We start from the raw sequence: 20110 nt of genomic DNA on the forward strand, positions 1-20110 counted from the left end.
TCAGAAGACAAGAACAAAAGGAGTAGGAACACATGGCTGCATGTATGAGCTATGAGGAGGCTTGATAGGTGTGGGGGTGCAGGTTTTAAATAATACATGTAAGCAACAGAGGTTAATGAGGCAATGAGGTCACGGTGCCAGCCAACCACTTGCCAGGCCTTTATCACTAGTCAGGATATTGAAACCAGTTTTCTCTGCCCCAGGATCCTGCTCAGTGCACTCTGGGCCAGACTTTCAAAAATGTTTAGGTGCCTATAGGTGCAGGTAGATGTCCAGTGGGATTTTCAAAATCAGGATTTGATTTCAGTAGGAATTAGGCACCCAGGTGCTTCTGAAAATCCCATAAGGCACCTATCTGCATCTTCAGACACCTAAACACCTTTGAATATCTGGCCCTCTATTTTTCCAGTTTAAGGCAAACAGCACATCATAGAGAAAACTCTGCCAATGTGTCCTAACTCTCACTGGGTTGGGGCATTCTGATGAAAAGCAGAAATGATTCCCAACCCCCAGCTAGCGTTAGCCCTAATTAGCTGCAAAGAAACTTGCTGCTTCTTAAGGAAAGTCAGACGTGCTCTTTCACTCAAGAGAATAAACCACGGAGCCCCCAACTCTCCAAACGCCCTGCATGGAAACTAGCTCTGTATTGCTGGCAACCAATTCTGCAAAGGCCGTGCTGGCAAAGTAGGTGTAGAAGCAGGGACCATTTTGCTTACCCATAACTTGTGTCCTTGTTCTAATGGTCCTTCGGGACCGTCACCGGGCTGCAGTATGGCTTGGGCCAGGTCAGCACTGCCAATGCCTCCTCTTGGTCCCAATTCACTCCCGCCCTCCTCTGGACAAATCCTCACCACAGACTCTTTCGTGCTGGAGAAGGGACTCCTGGGGCAGCTGACGGATGTAACTGTCAGCCCAGTGGCCCCCTTTGCAAGGAATATTCTCCAAGGCAACCTCATGCCTGCCTTATAGCCTTTTTGCACCTGTCCAGCCGGCACAAAGGGCTCGTGCAGCAATGACGACTCCAGCCCTGGATCACAGACATGGCTAAGCCAGAGAGGGAAAGACCTATTATGGGATATCGTCTGATCCCTCCCCTTGGCTAATACAGGACTAGCCTCTGCACTATATTTCATAGCACTTTGTCCGGTAAATCTATAATGTGCTTCCTTATCGCCATATAATACTCTGTGCACATGTATCACTGAGCTCAGATGAAAAGCAACCTCAAGAATTCAAAGAATTCATCTGCAAATCACCTAGTATTCACAGAGAGAGCATGAAAGGACAAGGCCAATTAAAGAAAACAGAGAAGATCAACTAGAAACCCAATGTTGGGAAAGCTGAGAATGACCTCTACCAGAACCAGAGAGAGAAAGTGCCAGGGGAAGGAGGAGGGAGGGACAGACTCAATAAATAAATAGAAACACAACAATGATGTCTTCTCTCAATTTTATTTGAGGAAGTTAAGTTTGCACAGCTCCTCGCAAACTGTCTTTGGCTAAAATCACCACTAATGAGCTCTGACATTTGAAATTTAACTGAGCATGAGCTAACAGCTCCCAGCTCTGAACCACCCATGAAGTCAACTGGAAATATTTTGCTAAAGCCATAGACCGGCTAACAGCCTGTTTATTGAAAAGCCACAGCTTTCAAGGGAAAGTGTTTATAGCGACCACTTTACCTGTCGCTTCCCTGCCCTATGCTGTCTGCTTTTCTTCAGTGGGTCTGCCAGGAACTCAGTCCCTCAGCTCCTTCTAGCCACTATTCCATTTGCTTTTTTATTATTAATTATTATTATTATTAGGCAGCCTTACGCTCCCTTAATGAAGTCCTTTTCTTTGCAGCAGTTTAGAAGGACAGATTGGAAACTATGGGCTTCCACATAGAGGGCTGCTTACAAAGAAAGCATGCACAGCCTCCAACAAGCAGTTGTTATGTCAGAGTATCACCTGGCTATTAGGGAGGCATTGGAAAAAGGGTAGGTTTTATTGGCAATCACATAAAATTAACCCTGTCTTTAAAGAGAAAACAGAGACTATAATAGGTTAATTACGGTGCAGACATTTAACAACCTGGCTTTTCCTCCTGCTACAGCAATTTACCAGTTTACATTTTATGAACTGATACCATGTGGCGATTCAATCACCCATTATCTTTAACTCCAGCTAATTTTGTTGAACCTCACAAGGATTTCTCCTTTGCATTGGAAGATACAGAAGAAAGAAACTGGGCTTGTGAAAAAAGGAGCAGTGCCGTGATTTCAATGTAATTGCGTCAATGGGCCAGGTTACTGCCATGCACAAGTGATTGCAGGATCAGAGCCTATGCATGATCACATAAAAAAGTGGCCAGATTTGCAAAAGGGCAGAGCAACACACATGCTATTGACTTCAATGGGAATGCCCAAAGAGTCAGCCCCAAATCTGCCAATCGTTATGCACTGTATTAGTTCCACTGACCTTGCTACATATATGCCTAAATTAAGCATCTGCATGAGTGTTGGCAGCATTGGAACCTTACTATGGCTTTGGATACCTAATTTAAAACACCTGAATTTGAAAATGCAGCACTTGGATACTACACAAAATGGTGATTAAAGGGTGACAAAACAGGCGGAGCGGAGTGGGCAGCTGTACCTCTTCTGCTGACAGAAAGCCAGATTTTCAAACTGGGTTATCACCCCTTTATGTCACTCTACAGGAGCATCATGGGGTCATTATCCAGCTGAAAATGCTCAGCAGAGAATTCTCCTGGAAGAAGGGACTCTCTGCCCATGCATCTTCATGACAGCCTGACCCTGCACCTCCATCCCCACCCCTTCCCAGTGTAGGTGGCATGCTTGGAGTATGGAGGGGGCCACAACAATCCTTCAATGGAGTAGGATCCTATGTCAATGATGTCATTTAGAGCCACCTGAAGGATGCTCTAGCTCACACCAAGCTGAGGGCGAGCTGGAACCATCTCTCCAACAGCCTGTCCACTTCTCCTGAGCTGAGCAAAGTTCCATCATAGGACACAATCAAACCCAGACTATTCTGGTCTCTAAGGGGATATCTACACAGCATTTTGGTGCCAGCCTCCCAGCCTAGGTCAACTGACTTAGGCTTGTGGTGTTCCCGCTAGCACTCTGGAAATAGCTGTGTAGAACAGACTTTGAAGCTGTGACTCAGGTTAGAGCTCAGGCACTGAAGCCTAGGGAGAGTTGTGGGCTTCAGAGCCTACGTCGTGATTTCAAAGCACTGTCTCTACAGCTAGTTTTAGAGCACTAGCATGAGCCCCACACAGGGGCGGCTCTAGGCATGTTGCCACCCCAAGCACGTGGCACCAGTGGACCCTCTGCAGGCATGCCACCGAAGGCAGCCTGCCTGCCGCCCTCGGCGACCGGCAGAGCGCCCTCAGTGGCTTGCTGCCCCAAGCAAGCGCTTGGCATGCTGGTGCCTGGAGCCTCCCCTGGTCCCACAAACCAGCGTCTGACAATCAAACCTGGGTAGGTAGCTAGGCCCAAAATGCTGTGTAGATCCTAAGATGTGCTGAATTCAGGAGGGAGAGAGGGGCTTTGCCTTTGACTTCAGCCAAACCAGGATCCAGACCCAGCACCTGGCACTCCAGCAATTGACACAAGCATTAAATAAATGCCATCAATAAATAAATGAACACGCAAGGCTAACGGACTGAGAATCAAAGCCAAGTATTCAGACAGAGATTTTTTTTTCATTTTGCCTTAATGCCGAACGAGGCAATCAGAATTTCTATCACAATTAAATAGCAAGACCGACAGCAGCAGTGAGGCTCCATGCAACCGCCTCAGAGCAAAGTGAGAGTAGTTTCTCCCCGCTCTCCCCCTCCCCCAGCCCTTCAGACTGTTTCCTGAACTCACGTGACCCTAATTCAGCTTTCTCTTCCCAAAGAAGGGTAAAGTTTTGCTTTCCATTCCCTGGAGGAAGAGCCTTTTAATAAAGAGCAGCAGTTTCCACTCTGTATCTACGTGCTTCTGGTTGAGGGAGGGGAAGTGGTTTGTTTGTAAGACTAGGGGTCGCATTCGGAGCTCACCTGGAGTTTGATCTAACACCCTTTTACAATCAATGGGAAGGTTCAATGGGCTTTGGGTTGCTAGTGGGAGGAACCCCAACCCGTAACTGACTCCACATCGGTCGACCTCCATGCAGCAGCTTGGGGCCTCATTAGTCAACGAGGCTCGAGGAAGAGTCAGGTGCAGGATCGGGCCCCCTGATGGATTTGTGCTTGTGAAGGGCTGTGAGAGCAAGACCCAAATGAGCCCTGGGCTTTTGCTCCTGAAGGAGAGAAGAAAGAGGTAAGGCTGTACATCAGGCTGCAAAAAGTTCAAGCAAAGAAAAAAAAATCTTTGGCACATCTCCTAAATTTTCTCATTGCAGCCCAAGGCCCATCCCACTTTAAAAAAATAAAAGAGAGAGAGAAAGAAGCAATTTCACTTCTCCTTTTCCCAAATACCTAGCAGCCACTTTTATTATTTATTTACCTCCCCTTTTTGTGCAAAGTCTTTTTTTCTCATTTAATCCGACAAAGATTGTCCTCCCGGAATGACCTTTTTCTTTTTCTTTTCTCTCTTCCTCTTCCCACTCCCTCTGGGCGATTGCCCTTATGCCACTAACTAGATAACACACTCGATCAGAGATTTTTTAAAAAATCATTGCAAAGGCACTAGGGCTGATAGTGGCATCAATCCTAACCTGACACGGGCTAGGGTCAACCATTTATCTCTTCACATTGCCTGTGGTTACTACAGCAGCCATCTTGGATCTTTACAGCTTAACAACCTTGCAGAAGGTACCTCTGTCAGCACTGATAGCATCTGCACTCCCCAAGACTGGCTTTTTTGGTTTTATTTTGTTAGGTTTTATTTTATTTTTTTGTGTCTTGCAAATCTTTTAGGGATTAGTGGGCCTTTCAGAGGGCATCTCTGTACCAGGTTAACAGGTTACAGAATGTAGGAAGTGAATAATATTGGGTGGAAGGGAGGGGCTGAGATTTACAAAATAAGTTTAGAAAAATATGTCTTATTGAAAACAACAATAATAATTAATCAAAAAAAAATTTCAACCAGCCCTACTGCTAAGTCTCAAGCCAGTGTGTTAATCACAAGATCATCCTTCCTCAGTTTCATTGATTATTTTGTGTGTGAAGTGAAAGTTGGGGAGGAGCAGGGAGAGGGAATGGGATGTGGGAAGAGGTTGAGGGGAAATGGGAGAAAACCTACACTATTAATCTGTTATGAGTTTGAGGAGCTTGTTTGTTTTCATATCAATATAAACTGGCAGGGGTTGATTTTGAACCCACATTAATGTTTGCTACACACAGCAGCATTGGGTACTGCCTGAGAACCAGGCTGCTGCTGCTGTTGTTGCTAAATACTTCCCAGCAGACAGTTCTTTCCATGGGTAGAGCTGAAAAGCGGAGTCGTGTCATTAACCCCATTTCACAGGTGGGAAAAGTGAAATGCAGATTTCAGGTGACTTGGCCAAGGTCATACAGGGAGCCAGTGGGAGAGCCTCAAATAGAACTCAGGCTCCTGACTAGCTTCTCACCTCTCCCCTGACAGCTGTTGACAGAGCAGCCCCCAGTCCCTGTACAGTGTCTTCAATAGGTCTCCATTACCTTACAAGAGCTGGACCTTGCTGGGAGACGAAGGTTTGTCGAGTGGTTGGGGCACAAGCCTAGGACTTCTGAGACTTGCATTCACATCTTTGCTCTGCCACAGCCTTCATGTGTGACTTTACGCAAGTCACTTAGTCTCTTAGTCTCCGTGAGAGGCAGTAGCTTTGTCGGTGGGAGAAGCTCTCCTATCTACATAGTGCTATCTCTAAGGGGGCTTAAGGTCGGTATAACTACATTGCTCAGGGGGGTGGATTTTTTACATCCTTGATTGGCATACTTATACTAACATAAGTGTACAGGATAGATCTGGTCTTAGAAAGACAAGACAAGGGAGCCACAAATTCTCCTGGATTCTCATCATAGACTGCTGTATTTAGAGGTATAGCAACAGGTGGGTTGACACTGGGGGCATGCCAGGAAAATTATTATTATTTGTATTGAAGGAGCACCTCAGAGCCCCATTGTGCTAGGCACTGTACACACACAAACAAGAAAAAAAGGATGAGCCCTCCCCGAAAGAGCTTACAGTCTAAATACAAGAAAAGAGATGACAAATGAATGCAGACAGGTAGATGGAGGAGTACAAGGAAACAATGAGACAGTGCTGGTCAGAATGATAGGCACTGCCTGCCTAATCACCATCATGTCTTTTTTAGGCATCATGGCAAAGGAGAGTTTTGAGGAGCGAAACTAAGAGTGGTAGCCCTTCATTCCAGGGTTAGGATTTTCAGGCAAACGGGGCAGCGTGAAGGAATGAGATGAGGATGGAAAGGGAGTGAGGAAGCAAGAGGGCTTGGTGGAAGAGAAAGGGCATGGGAGAAGCCTAAGAGGATAGTGCAGCTGTGAGAAGCTTTGCTGGCAAGGAGGAAATGCTGAGCATTCCTGGCCATTAATAATGATAAAATTCAACTATTAGGCTCCAGTACCTCACAAGGACTTAGGCACTCACAGAATTGGAAACACAACTGACCACAAATGGATGAACAGTGTATGAGCAGGTGTGACAAAATGCCACTATCTCATCCTTAACATGCAATAGGTGGACACCCTCTTGCCCTCCAGATAATAATGAGCAGCCCTAACAAGGTCTTGCCTGGAGGAATATCATGGATTTGCTCTGCTGAATGGGAAGGAAGAGTATTCCAGAGCTGTAGGCCCTCATGGAGAAGAACCTACCTCCTCCCATTCTTTCTAGTCTGTACAGTATGCAGGGATGGTCAGCAGGCCCAATCTGAGTGGTACCATCGGAAGCAGTTCCTCAGGCAGAGCCTTGTCCTGCAAGACACTGAGTGCACTCAGTTCCCAGTGAATTCACCAGAAGTCAAAGGTACCCAGAACCTCTCTGGAAGATCTCACAGCATCTTGTGTGACTGGACCCACAGACTGGTCCCATGATGGTTTAAATAGACAAAGCCATGCTGGGTCAAACCAATGATCCCTCTAGTCCAGGATACTTTCTCCAAGGGTGACCAATACCAGATGCTTCGCAGGAAGATGCAAGCTACCTTATTATAGACAATTGTGGAGCTGCCCAGAGTGGAAAGTTGCTTCCTAATCACAAGCAGTTAGTAGTCTGCTCATACCCTAAAGCATGAGTGTTAACATCCCTTATACATTTTTAAATTTAACTAATGTAACTGGGGCTCTTCTTATTGCTCCTATACTTAAATACTGCACTAAGAGCCAGCTCCTCTGGTCTGGCTAAGCTATGCTTGGTACAGGAGCGGGTGGAGTTGTGGGATGTAAGACAAAGACTATCTTTCCATTATCCTGAAGCCCACCTAAGAGAAGTGAAAAAGAGGGTGAGAGGAAAGGGAGACTATCAAATAGATCCAATTTTATAGCTATATATAAATTTGCACTTCCCTTCCTGGTCATTGTTATAGGGGAAGCAGGTAGCTATATTATAAATCATATTTATATTTAATAATATTACATAATATTTTAATCAGACCAACCAGCCTCCAATGTCTTCCCAAGTGACTGAATGCCAACTCAGGCAGCTTGGCCATCTGCTTCATATGCCAGAGTCCATGTCAGCCTGCCAACTTTATGCGTTTGAGCTAACAAAAGGGGATGGAGAAGACCTCAGAGCCAGCTTCCCACACAGGAGGGATGTCATGGCTTTCCATCTTACCCACAAGATAGAGCAGGCCACAACATTGGCAAGAGACCAGGCTCCCTGGAAGTGGATGACCCGAAACGTGCACTCTATGCTCCACTAGCAGGAGAATTAATGAAATGAATAAAAGGTAGTTATAGTAGGTTGCCTTATACTGTGTCCAGGCCAGTACATGGAGAGGGAGGATGGCAGGTAAGGTAAGCGTAAATCAAAAGCAAAGACCATAGTTAAGATTTGCAGAGCTTTCTAAAGGATTAGGAGACCCAATTCCCATTGAAATTAATGGAAGTTGAGTAGCCAGGTCTCCTAAGTAGGTACGGAAATCTCAGCCACAGTCTTTCCTTTACCTCATCTTAAGTGACTAATGTAGGCACCCAACCTGTGCAGACACATCCACAGTATTAATCTTTGGGCTAAGAAATCACAGATCTTCAGCTTTCTAAGCCACTACTTAAACCTCACATCCTTCCTGTATTCTCATCTTTAAAAACAAATTAAAGGAAGCACAGCTTACACAGGCATAGCTGTAATCCTGTATAGCATTTTTATCTAGCATGTTACTTTTATTACCCTTCTATTCCTTAATGGGATCCCCTCAAGGGCTGGGTTGTAACAAATTCACTACCATACCAGTTAGGTTTTCCAACGATTGACTTAATATATGTGGCATGTGCCCAGCGATACACATTATACCACCCATCTGGGCCAGAGGAGGAGGGGAGTGAGTACAAGGAAAACATTGCTCAAACAGCATGCTTGCATGATGATTAGGTCTGGTCCAGTGATCTGGAATAATAATCTGAAGGCTCACTAAGCATAATAGTTCAGAGACACCTAAGTCTGGTCAAACCTTCCCATGAGCATCCTCTCCTTGTGTTATCAGCATGTTTTACACATCTCATCAGTGTCACGGTGGCTGACAACTCATTATGCACCAGAGGTAAAGTGGACAGGTAGTGACTGAGCATTAGAACTTTTTTTTTTATTTGTATCTTGCCATTACTCAGTGTATCATGAAACTGTGAGCTAATTAAGTCCTGTGGGATAGACAATCAGAGCTTTTTATTATTATTTTAAGTAGGCTAAATTGCATTATATACAGATATAAAAAAAAATTCCACAGCTCTTTCCCCAGTTAATAACTGAGCAATTTACAAATGTTAATAGAATGCTGGGGCAGAGGCTTGTTACTTTGCATGCATGACCTAATTAAATCATATGGCGGCATGTATTTCAAACACAATACAAATAAGAAGATGGGAGTCTGAAATAAAATCCTCATTTTCCAAAATCTCTGGCCCCATCCTCAGGGACATTCAAACACAGACCTGAGCTTAGTGAGTGGTCCCAATTTCTATAAAGGGTCAAACCAACACCATGACATTTGAGGGCACTGTCATCTGGATCAGAACGTCACAACCAATGGGGTAAAGTCTCCACCTCTAAACCTCTTTGGGACATTAGAAATATGCAGCTAAATCAAAGACTGATTGAAAAACAATAGGTTAGGGATTAATCCTGAAGGGGCAAGTTATCAGCTGGAGTAAATTGTCCCAGTTCCACTGAAGTCAACAGAGCTATGATAATTTACATAAGATGATGATCCACCTCACAGTCTTCAGTGGGAATTTTGTTTGAAGAAGGAATTTAGGATCCTGGGACTGACAGAGCTTCCAGCCAATCAGACAGCTCCAGATCAGGGCCAATGGGAAGTAGCTAGTCCCTCAAGTCAGTCTGATTTACCTGGCAGCCAGGCCAATCTGGGAGCCTCAGCTCAGGTCCCAGCCTTTGCATGTGCTGTGGGAGGAGGAGACAGCAAGAGCAACCCCAGGTGAAGTGAGTTGCTGTAGCTGGATGCCCACAGGGGAGGAGCAGCACAAGAGCCAAGATGTGGAGCAAGGGTCGGCGCAGAGATCAGGGACCCGCACTAATAGGGTTGCCAACTTTCTAATTGCACAAAACCGAACACCTTTGCCCTGCCCCTTCTATGCCCCTACCCTGAAGCCCTAATCCTGCCCCACCCCTTCTCAGAGGCCCCACTCCCTCCGCCCCACTCCCTCCATCTCTCACTCTCCTCCACCGTCACTCACTTTCACTGGGGTGGGGCAGGAGGTCGGGGTGCAGGAGGGGGTGAGGGCTCCAGCTGGTGGGGGTGTGCTCTGGGATGGGGCCAGAAATGAGGGGTTCAGGGTGCCAGAGGGGGCTTCAGGCTGGGGCAGGAGGTCGGGGTGCATGAGGGGGTGAGGGCTCCAGCTGGTGGGGGTGTGCTCTGGGATGGGGCCAGAAATGAGGGGCTCAGGGTGCCAGAGGGCGCTTCAGGCTGGGGCAGGAGGTCGGGGTGCATGAGAGGGTGAGGGCTCCAGCTGTGGGTGCAGGCTTTGGAGTGGGGATGGGGATGAGGGGTTTGGACTGCAGGAGGGGGCTCCGGGCTGGGGTCAAGAGGTTTGGAGTGTGAGAGAAGGCTTAGAGCTGGGACAGGGGGTTGGAGTGTGAAAGGGAGTGAGGGCTTTGGCTGGGTGTGTGCACTCTAGGGTGGGGACAGGGATGAGGAGTTTGGGGTGCATCAGGGGACTCTGGGCTGGGGCCAAGGGGCTTGGAGTGTGAGAGAAGGCTCAGGGATGGGGAATGAGGTTGGAGTATGAGAAGGAGTGAGGGCTCTGGCTGGGTGTGCGTGCTCTATGGTGGGGACAGGAATGAGGGGTTTCAGGTGCAGGAGGGGACTCTGGGCTGGGTCAGGGTGTTGGGGTGCGAGTGTGGGGTCTGAGAGGGAGTTAGGGTGCAGGACGGGGTTCCGACCTGTGCCGGGGGTCAGGGTGCGGGCTCTAGCCGGGCAGTGCTTACCTCAGGTGGCTCCCAGTTGGCAGAGCAAGAGGGCTAAGGCAGGATCCCTGCCTGCCCTGGCTCAGTGCTGCTCCCAGAATCAGCTGGCATGTCCGGCCCCTAGGCAAAGGCATGGCGAGGTAGCTCTGCGTGGTGCATGCTGCCCACACCTGTAGGTGCCACCCCTGGAGTTCATGGCCAATGGGAGCTGCAGAGCTGGCGCTCAGGGTGGGGGCAGCACATGGAGCTTCACTGACCGGCCCTGCACCTAGGAGCCAGACATGCTGCCCCCTTCTGGGAGCAGCACTGAGCCAGGGCAGGCAGGGAGCCTGCTTTAGCCCCACTGCACTGCCGACTGGACTTTTAAGGATCTGGTCAGCAGTGCTGACTGGAGCCACCAGGGCCTCTTTTCAACCAGGTGTTCTGGTCGGAAACCAGATGCCTGGCAATCCTATGCACTAAACAAGTGACAGGCCCAGCAGGGCAGGGCCCTACAGAGGTGAGTGAACAACAGCACCAGAGATGGGAAGCTGTAGGGAGTGGGCAGGGAGGTCAGAGACACGTGATAAGGGAACGAGAGAAAGTCACAGAAAGCCAGCAAAGGAGAGTGAATGAAGCAGGCAGGAGGGCATGAGCTATGGGAGCCCAGTAACCCCTCACCACACAGCCCTGAGACCGGATGCACAGGGGACCATGAACAGCATTAGTCTGGGGAGTTCTGGCAGCCCTTGAGCCAGGGACAAGGCGGCAAATACTGTGAGGGTAACTACAGCTGGTTGTACGGAAGATTTTCTGGTTCAGTCCTGGGGCAAAGCCTTGTGTGAGCAATGCACAGCCCAGATGATGGTGGCCCTGCCTCACAGCAGGCAGACGAGTGCAGAGCTCTGAGGTCGATGGGTTTTCCTTTTCAGGCTACCCTTGACTACCGCTTCCCTGGTAAGAACTCAGCTGGTACATTCACCTGCTTTGGAGGTGGGTCTCTTTCATTCACTCAAGCGTACTGGGGAGCAGCATCTAGTGACCTTTCAAACCAGGGCCTCTGTTGTAGGGGAAGACTTGGGGGTTGCACAAAAGGAGGAAAGGGGGGCTCAAGACATTGCTGTGATCATTTGTGTGGGAATCTGAATGAGGCCATAACCAGGTGGGCAGAGCATTATTCCCATCACATACCCTTTGGGAGCCATCAAACCAAAGAGCCAAGTTTCACTACCCCACAACAGAGACTATTACTGTTAAAAGTGTTTTTTGTATGTGTGTACTCATCTAGAGTAAATACTTTAACATGCCTGTTCAACTGGGTGTGGGAAGTAGTGTAAGGATTGCTTCAGTATATTTTACCAGCTTTCAACTGCTTAGTATATTCTGAAACCTGCTAACTTTTCTCCCATTTTTAGGTTGTTCCTGAGAAAGATAAATCTGTTTTCTTTGATTTGATGTTTTGCGTGTGCCCCTTTTTTAACACTTGAATTCAAGATAAAGCTACTACTTCAGTTAGGGATATGTTACTTATTGAGAGTCTGTAGCAGGTGGGTGTGCTCTGCCTCACAGACGGATCTGACATGGGTAAGAGTAGTGACTGGGGAGGAGGTACTATGAAGAGAGAGCAAAGTGATTTGGAAGCTTTTTCATCATAGTTTCCATTGTTCAGGCTCAGTCTGGGGTTTCACGAGCAGCTGTGAGGTCCCTCAAGAGGGAGGATAATTTGGTTGCAGCCTTAAACCCAACCCCAGAGTATTCTGGAGACCCAGCAGGCAGGGACCTGCAGGTATCGTTTCACTGGGTAAATCAGGGAATAAAGTCCCTTGGAGTTACTACTATCCCAACCATCCTACAGGCAGGGAACTAAACCTAGCCTGTTCCTCTGGGCAATGCTGGGAGCAGGGAGATACAGGTTGCTTCTCATTCCACCAAGATAAATTAGGGTGGATTAGAGTCCCATTTAAAATACTCCTGCCCCTAGCCCCATTACACTTGGAATGCCCTTTTTGAGCTGATCAGTAAGAACTCCATCAAATCCCTCTTCAAGGCTGTCCCTGCTGTGATGCCTACATGGAGTCAGCCAAACAACAACAGTTTTGCTTACACATCAGTAGAACAGACTGGTAGGAAAATGCTGAAGATTTTTCCAGGAAGGATATCTGACATTTTTCTCCCACCTTCATTTGGAATCAGCTGATTTAATTTATCAATAATTGTTCAAATCTCTTGGGCACTTATATTGCCCCCATCATGTCACAGTCTAATGTATCATAGATTCATAGGGTTGGAAGGGACCTTAGGAGATCATCTACTCCAACCCTCTGCTTAAAGCAGGACCAAATCCCCAGCTAGTCCCCTCAAGGATTGAACTCACCACCCTGGGTTTAGCAGGCCAATGCTCAAACCACTGAGCTCTCTCTCTCCCCAAATGTAGTTTGCCTCACAATGTCCCTGTAAGGTAGGGTGCTGGGCAATGCTATTATCCCCATTTTAAAGATGGGAAACTGAGGCACAGAAAAGCTAAGCAACTTACCGAAGGCACAGGAAGTCTGTGGCAGAGCAGGGACTTGAATCCAAAACTCAAGCTTGTGCCCTAACCACTGGACCATCTTTCCTCACTAAGGAAATATTTGGAGCCATCATGAACTACCAAATTGTTTAACAGCTAACCGGCAACCCCATGACCCTATTTTTATTGCCCTCATCCCTGCCATTGTTTGTCACATTTATTTGTTCCATCTTGCCTCATATTAAATTCTAAGTTCTTTGGAGCAGCGACTGTCTCCTACTATGTGTCTGCCAAGCACCCAGCAGAATGGGACCCTGTTCACAACTGAGGCATCTAGGTTTTCCCATAATATAAATAAGATAATTGTTATAACGGTCCAGATATTCAGCTGGAGTATCTCAGCAGACCATGAAGTCTGTGGAGCTACACAGATTTCCAGCAGATGAGGATCAGCCCCAACCTCTGCAAAGTGATTTGAGATCCTCAATTGAAAGGTGTAATGGAAGTGTAAGGTCTTACTATAAAGAGGCAAAGTCCTGTTACTGCTGTGGTATGTTGTGCTGCTTGTTAATAGTGCCATTATCCAAATACACAGGGTGCTGTTAATGCATTTTACTGTCTGGTATTGAAGCTGGGGACCATTATTTCCAGTGGAAAGGCAAGGCCAGTTCACATGACATGATTTAAACCTCTATCATGAAGCATGCATAAGCTGCAGTGGGTCATAAATCTTAACAAGATGCTGTCAACTAGAAAGGGACCAAAATTAAAACCATTTATCTGAACTCCCCCACCCCCATCACCCCACCAATTTGGGGGAGAGGGATAAAATGAAGCCTACTTCCAAAACACCTCTGGATTCATTAAGCAGACCCCAAACCCAAGACTCCCTGTTTCTGCACATCTCTCCTCGCGGTTTGTTCAAGCCACGCAGGGCTTCATGATTTTCACTATGCTGCACAGCACAGCCACTAGCGGGGACAGAACTTGGATCCTCCTCTTGCTCCCAAAGCGCAGGCCTCAAGCACTCGAGTTAAAGAACAATGTTTTCAGTGCTGGGACTACAGAGTCTATCACACACAGTTGTGTGTGTCATGGAGCAGGCCTGATGCCATCCAGTAGCACCCAGTAGCTCATATACACCATAGCCTGTGCTTTATGATACATTTGGGAATAAGTTCTGCATTTTATTTAGGAGAAGAAAAAAAAACAAATAAAAAGAGTAGTTGCCAAAGATTGGTCCGAAGAGGTCACCCTGCTGGCCCCACAGCAGTGCTGACCTGAAACATTTTCCCTTAGCTGTGCAAACTACTGGTATTATGTTTAGTCAGGCTGATTAACAGATGAGAAAGTAAACAAAGCAACAAAAAGGGGGAATCATCCTGGCCCCTGCAAAGGGCTAGAAGCCCAGGGAAATGTGGTTACCAGCATGAAAGTGGACAACATCGACAGGGGGGAAGAAAAGGTCTTATGTAGCCTTCTAGGGGCCAACATCTAGGCCTAGACTGAGTCTTAAAACAATGAGCAATAACAAAATTAAAGGTTTCAGAGTAGCAGCTGTGTTAGTCTGTATCCACAAAAAGAACTTTTAACACTTTCTTTTAACAAAATTAACATGTTTTAAGGGAGTGGAGAGTAACGATATCACTTTAAGAGATTCAGCGTAGTAATAACCCTAGCACTCTTCATCCAAAAGAGCATTACAAACAACAGGCCAAATTCAGAGAATTTTGACCCAATAAGGACTTCAGAATTTGGTTCTATATACATACAGGAATCATTAGGCCACAGCAGTGCAGTTCCTTCTGGGGTGGAGGGCATCAGCTAGATGGCACAATGCATAACAATAAGGAGATGGAAATTTCAGCCAAGGACAGCAGAGTTAAAAGTTACCACAAAATCTTTAATATCAGGACAGAGCAAACAGGACCTCTGTTTTCTAGGTCTCATCCATGCTTAGTAGATTACCTGATACTCTGTTTCTCTGAGGATTTATCAAGCATAAAAGGCACAGCTGATGCTGCTGAATGGATTGAGGGGTCTGCCTCATCTCACTCACACCAGTTTTTACACAGCTATAACTCAACTGACTCCAAAAGAGATACTCCTGTATTACACCAGCACAAATGGAAAGTAAATCAGACCAGTGTTTTGCAAACATGCTTACATAACTAAGCCATTTCCACCATCATGAGAACAGCAGCTTTGAACACAGCCTGACACTCCCATGCAGTCTGTTTGGGAGATTCTGAGCAAATCACATTTAGGGTGAGTGTAGGGGAGAGGAGATATTTTACATTTACCAAACTCTCCATACCACCTGCACTTCAGCAGCTATGATGAATTTGTTTCATCTATAGTGTTCTCTGCCACTTCACACCCTTGAGATTTTGAAGGGAGAGCAAGAAAATGGCTCTCAGGATTGCAATTAAAATTGAGGCAGTTTTTAAAAGGGGCGGAAGGGATAAATTTTGTTCCCTGATTATGACGCTCTGTCTCTCTCATACACACTCACCCATCTTTCAAAGAGCAAACAGGTACAAACAAATGCATCAAAAGAGATTATTTGGGCCGAACCACTGCTTAGTGTTCAGGCTCCAAAGGCAACTTAGAACTCCTAGTCTCCTGAGCTGGGATCTTTGACAAAGGGATGTAGATAAGGGGAAAACTACATTACGAACAGAGCTGGCATTTGTACATAGAAAGGAGAGTCTAAAAAGAAAAAAAAGACATAAGCTATAAAGGAAGTTAAAGGAAACAAGGCAGCCCTCATTTATATTTGATCAATATGTGATTAACCATAGTTAACCATTAATTCATCTACTGTGCATTAGAACTACTATTCAAAGTTGGAGAGCATTTAATATTATATATTGCCACTGCTCAGCCTAAATTGTTTTTTTTCCCTTTAAATGTACACAATATTACAAATTTAATTTTAAGCTGTTTGAATCAGTCTGTAAAAAAGATTTGATTATACCTGAGTGTTCTGGCCCCAGTTTTTCCGTATCTCAGTAATCTTGGCGGTAATTGGCTGATTAGCTCCCTCACACTCCATCTCTGCCTCAGTTTCCATGGTAATGTTACAGGAGCTATTATAGATGAGAACTTCATCTCTTTCCACTTTAGGGCTGAAACGAGAAGGGAGGTTAAATAGGGTGTCATCAATCTTAATGAAATGCAATTATTTTTACTCTTATTAATCATTGCAAGCCATTAGCTTGTGGCAACTCCTGCCCACCATTTGTCAAACTTTGCAAATTTCTGTAATTTTGTTTCCATTCTTTTATTGTTTATTTGTTCCCCCCCCACCCTTTATCTGCAAACCCTCCTGATGACAACGCATGCAGTAAATATCTCTCCGTGATGCCTTTCAGCTTCACAAAACAGTTATAAATGCTAGCAAATGCTCTTCCAGGACCAAGGGAAGGAGGTAAGTGCAGAGAAGGACTAAGGAATTGCCACTGTGAGAGTCAAAGATGGAAGCATACCCCGAGCAGGGTTTGTCTGGATCCCCTCACCCCCCTTTCCCTATCTTATTCATACTTAGCAATGGGGAATGAATAACTTGCTACTCCCTTAGGGCAAGCGGAGAAATTGGAAAACCACACAACTGGCTAACTGGTCCCTAATTCCAACTGTGAAAAAATGAGCTCATTTAGGGTTCCAATTCCTGCTCCCCAGCTGATTGCAATGATGCTTTGTTGCTAGCACTGGAACATTAACTTAGTAAATTAATTAAACTTACTTAACAGCCTAGACTAAGCAGATTCGATATATGTGCCAGTTATACGAAGACACTTGCTCCAAAGGCTTCTGTCACACAGAAAGAAGAAGGAGCAGCAAAGGTAATAGGTAAAGTGGGTTCTTACTGGGTCTTACTGCTGACAGCTGCTCACTTTGGTAGCATTCTACTATGGGGAGCTGTGAAGGTCTGGTCCAAAGTCCCTTGAATGCAATGGAAAGTCTCCCAGTTCACCTAGCTGAGCTTTGGATCAGACCCAGGAAGTAGACATCTCATTTTCATGTCTGGCTGCAATTTGCATTCCTTTCCCCAACTCCCCTCCTTTCCTGCCCCCAATATTCAATGAATTTGTTTGTGGATTTGTGTGTGAATTTAGATCTGATTTCAGAAAAATGAAGTCCCCAGTTTTTCCACAAACCCATCCCAGCACAGCGAGCAGCAGTGCTACCCAACCTCAACCCAAAGGCAGTTTATCTCAGTTAGCGTACCTATTATAGAGAAGACAACTCAGTCTCTGGGCCTGATTCTCCACCGCCGTTCATCTTGTGCAGTCATTTACACCAGCTCAAAAATGCTTACCACTCTGAATTGGTCGTCATATACACCCATCGTACACAGGTATAAATGGTGACACAAGGTACAAGGCAATGGTGAATCAAGCCTTCTAAGTCAATTCAATCTATTTGGCAGTGGTTTTCATGATGCAGGTATCTAGTCACTGGGAATCTGGATGGAGACAATCAAACTCTTTTTTCAGATCAAATTCAGAAATAACAGGTAAGGGTTTAAGCTGATGTAACTTACATGATAGGGGTGGGGGGCTGAAAAGAGATAAGCTACAATATTGTTCTATAGTGCACCTCAGGCCAGACTGACAAAAGGGCGAAAGCGGGCTAGTTGCTTACTCCAAGTCAAATCAACCCATCTGAAAATCTGGCCCTTAACTTGCTTGGGAGTACCAGGATCCCAACCAATTGATGAACCTGCAGTTTTCAAACCATGCCATTGTTCAAGGAGACAGCAGCCATGGCAGTGGGTTTGGGGGATGTCTGTTTTATTGCCATTTTTTAGCACAATAGGTGGTATATTAAAGTCAGAGTTGCATTAACAAAAACCGTTGCAGGTATCGGAGCTATTTTAACAATGATTTTGTATTTGTTTATGTAAATAAATCATTCCCTCCACCACATCAATAACAGAAAGTCAGCCTTAAGGAACAGCATTAGCTTCATGATAGCAACACTTTGAGAACTATTCTTATCCTGTACAATAATTCAGTGGGCTGCATCATATTTTGTGCTGCAAGGAAAAAATGTATCCTTTAAAGAGCAAACATTTGTATTGGGGAGATGGCTATATCCAATGCTATAAACAAACTACAGGCTGGATCCAGCTTGCATGGAGTTCAATGGGGCTCTCGCAAGAGACAGGAATGGGAGTTTAATCTGATTTTACGTTGGGAATTAATATATAGGTAATGGACACACTCTGTATGGTCCTGGGTTAACCACAAAGGTAACAGTTACTTCATTTCTGGGCACCTCACTGCTGGACACTGATTAACGAAGTGGCGGGCTTGAAGTGCAACAAAAATAATCAGAGCTGAGGGACAAACTGAAGGTTAAGGGTCACATGCTGGTCCCACTGACATCAATTGCCAAACTTGCATTCTGTTCAATGAAAGCTGGATTTGGCACAGAGGGGTCGTCCAGACTAGGGGGGGAAATCGATCTTAGATACGCAACTTCAGCTACGTGAATAACGTAGCTGAAGTCGAATATCTAAGATCGGAGTATTCACCCATCCAGACGGCGCGGGATCGATGTCCGCGGCTCTCTGTGTCGATTCCGGAACTCCGTTCGGGTTGATGGAGTTCCGGAATCGATATAAGCGCGCTCGGGGATCGATATATCGCGTCTAGATTAGACGCGATATATCGATCCCCGAGCAATCGATTTTAACCCGCCGATACAGCGGGGTAGTCTGGACGAGGGCTAAGAATTAAACACATATGGGTCTGACAGTCCTCATGGTTACACTAGTGGAAGTCAGGAGTAATTTCATTGAAGCCAGTGTGAAACTGGGGTTTGAAAAGACACGATCACAAGAGGAAGACAACAGTTAGAGCTGGATAGGGAATGGCTGTCAAGTCCCACAGAAATTTTCACAATTTTGAATATTTTTCTCATCCTGAATCTGGATAAAAAGCCAAAATATTGAACACTTCCACAAACAGATAATCAGAAAAAAAAAACAGATCAGGTCAATCAAAATGTTTTGGTTCATTAATTTCAGAAGCTTTTCTTTCAGATTGTGACCTTTTTTAGTTATTACCTTTTTGAAAGTATAAATTAACTAAAGGTTAGACACAAAGTCATTTTGAACAGGAAAATTAAACTTTTTTGTTTTGAAAATGTTGAAAAGGGTCATTTCAACAAACTACAATTTTGGAATTGGGAGATTCTTCATAACTGACCCTTTGCCACACATTATTTCGGGTTCCACAAATTAGCATTTTCCAACAAGCCAAGTTTTGTCAGGAAACACGTGACCAGCTCTAACAACAAATCTATAATACTGGAAGAGTGTAAGTGTAACCCACACATCTCCTGGGTGTGATTTTCTGTCCCATCTGAAAAAGTGGCACTCAGACCACTTAGGCCTGGTCTACACTGGGCGGCGGGGGCAAGAATCGACCTAAGATATGCAACTTCAGCTACGAGAATAGCTGTAACTAACAGCCAGCTAGCTCTTAGCTCATGAAGTAGAGGCTCATGCATTTAGCTCCTGAGAACCCAGGTTTGATCCCATCCGCTGACAACTGGGGTCTGTTGGTGTTACATAAGTACCAAATGGAGAGAGGAATTATTTAGCATAGTAAACGGGGATGTGAACTAGCAGCATTCCTACTGTATTTTCCACTGAATGCATCTGATGAAGTGGGCTTTAGCCCATGAAAACTTATGTTCAAATAAATGTGTTGGTCTCTAAGGTGCCACAAGTACTCCTTGTTCTTTTTACTACAAAGTTAGGTTGGCTTAACTAAATTACTCCAGGCTGTGAGACAATTCACACCCTGTGCGATGCAGTTAAGCTGACGTAAGCGGTGACATAGACACTGCTGGGTCGATGGAGAGGGAAATGATGGTAGCCTCACCTTTTGGGACATTTATAACTAGACTAGACAAAGCATGCCATAAAAGAACTATATGAGTTGGCAGGGAGAGAGACGGGATGACCTCAAAGACTTTTTCTCCCTTTCTGGATTCTATGAGCCAAACACTGAAGCCCTGACTATAGA

The 20110-nt window shown here is 45.6% G+C and overlaps 1 protein-coding gene across 5 annotated transcripts in view; it reads right to left on the reverse strand.

Annotated features, from left to right (window-relative positions):
- Window positions 1-20110, reverse strand: part of PKHD1 (PKHD1 ciliary IPT domain containing fibrocystin/polyductin) — a 382755-nt gene that overhangs the window by 265862 nt on the left and 96783 nt on the right. For all 5 annotated transcript variants that reach the window (XM_050948683.1, XM_050948684.1, XM_050948682.1 and 2 more), the window contains exon 35: window positions 16045-16195. In XM_050948683.1, coding sequence (XP_050804640.1) covers window positions 16045-16195 — 151 coding nt within the window. The remainder of the gene's footprint in view (window positions 1-16044; window positions 16196-20110) is intronic.

The sequence above is a fragment of the Gopherus flavomarginatus genome, chromosome 4 (assembly GCF_025201925.1).
Source record: "Gopherus flavomarginatus isolate rGopFla2 chromosome 4, rGopFla2.mat.asm, whole genome shotgun sequence".
Lineage (NCBI taxonomy): Eukaryota > Metazoa > Chordata > Testudines > Testudinidae > Gopherus > Gopherus flavomarginatus.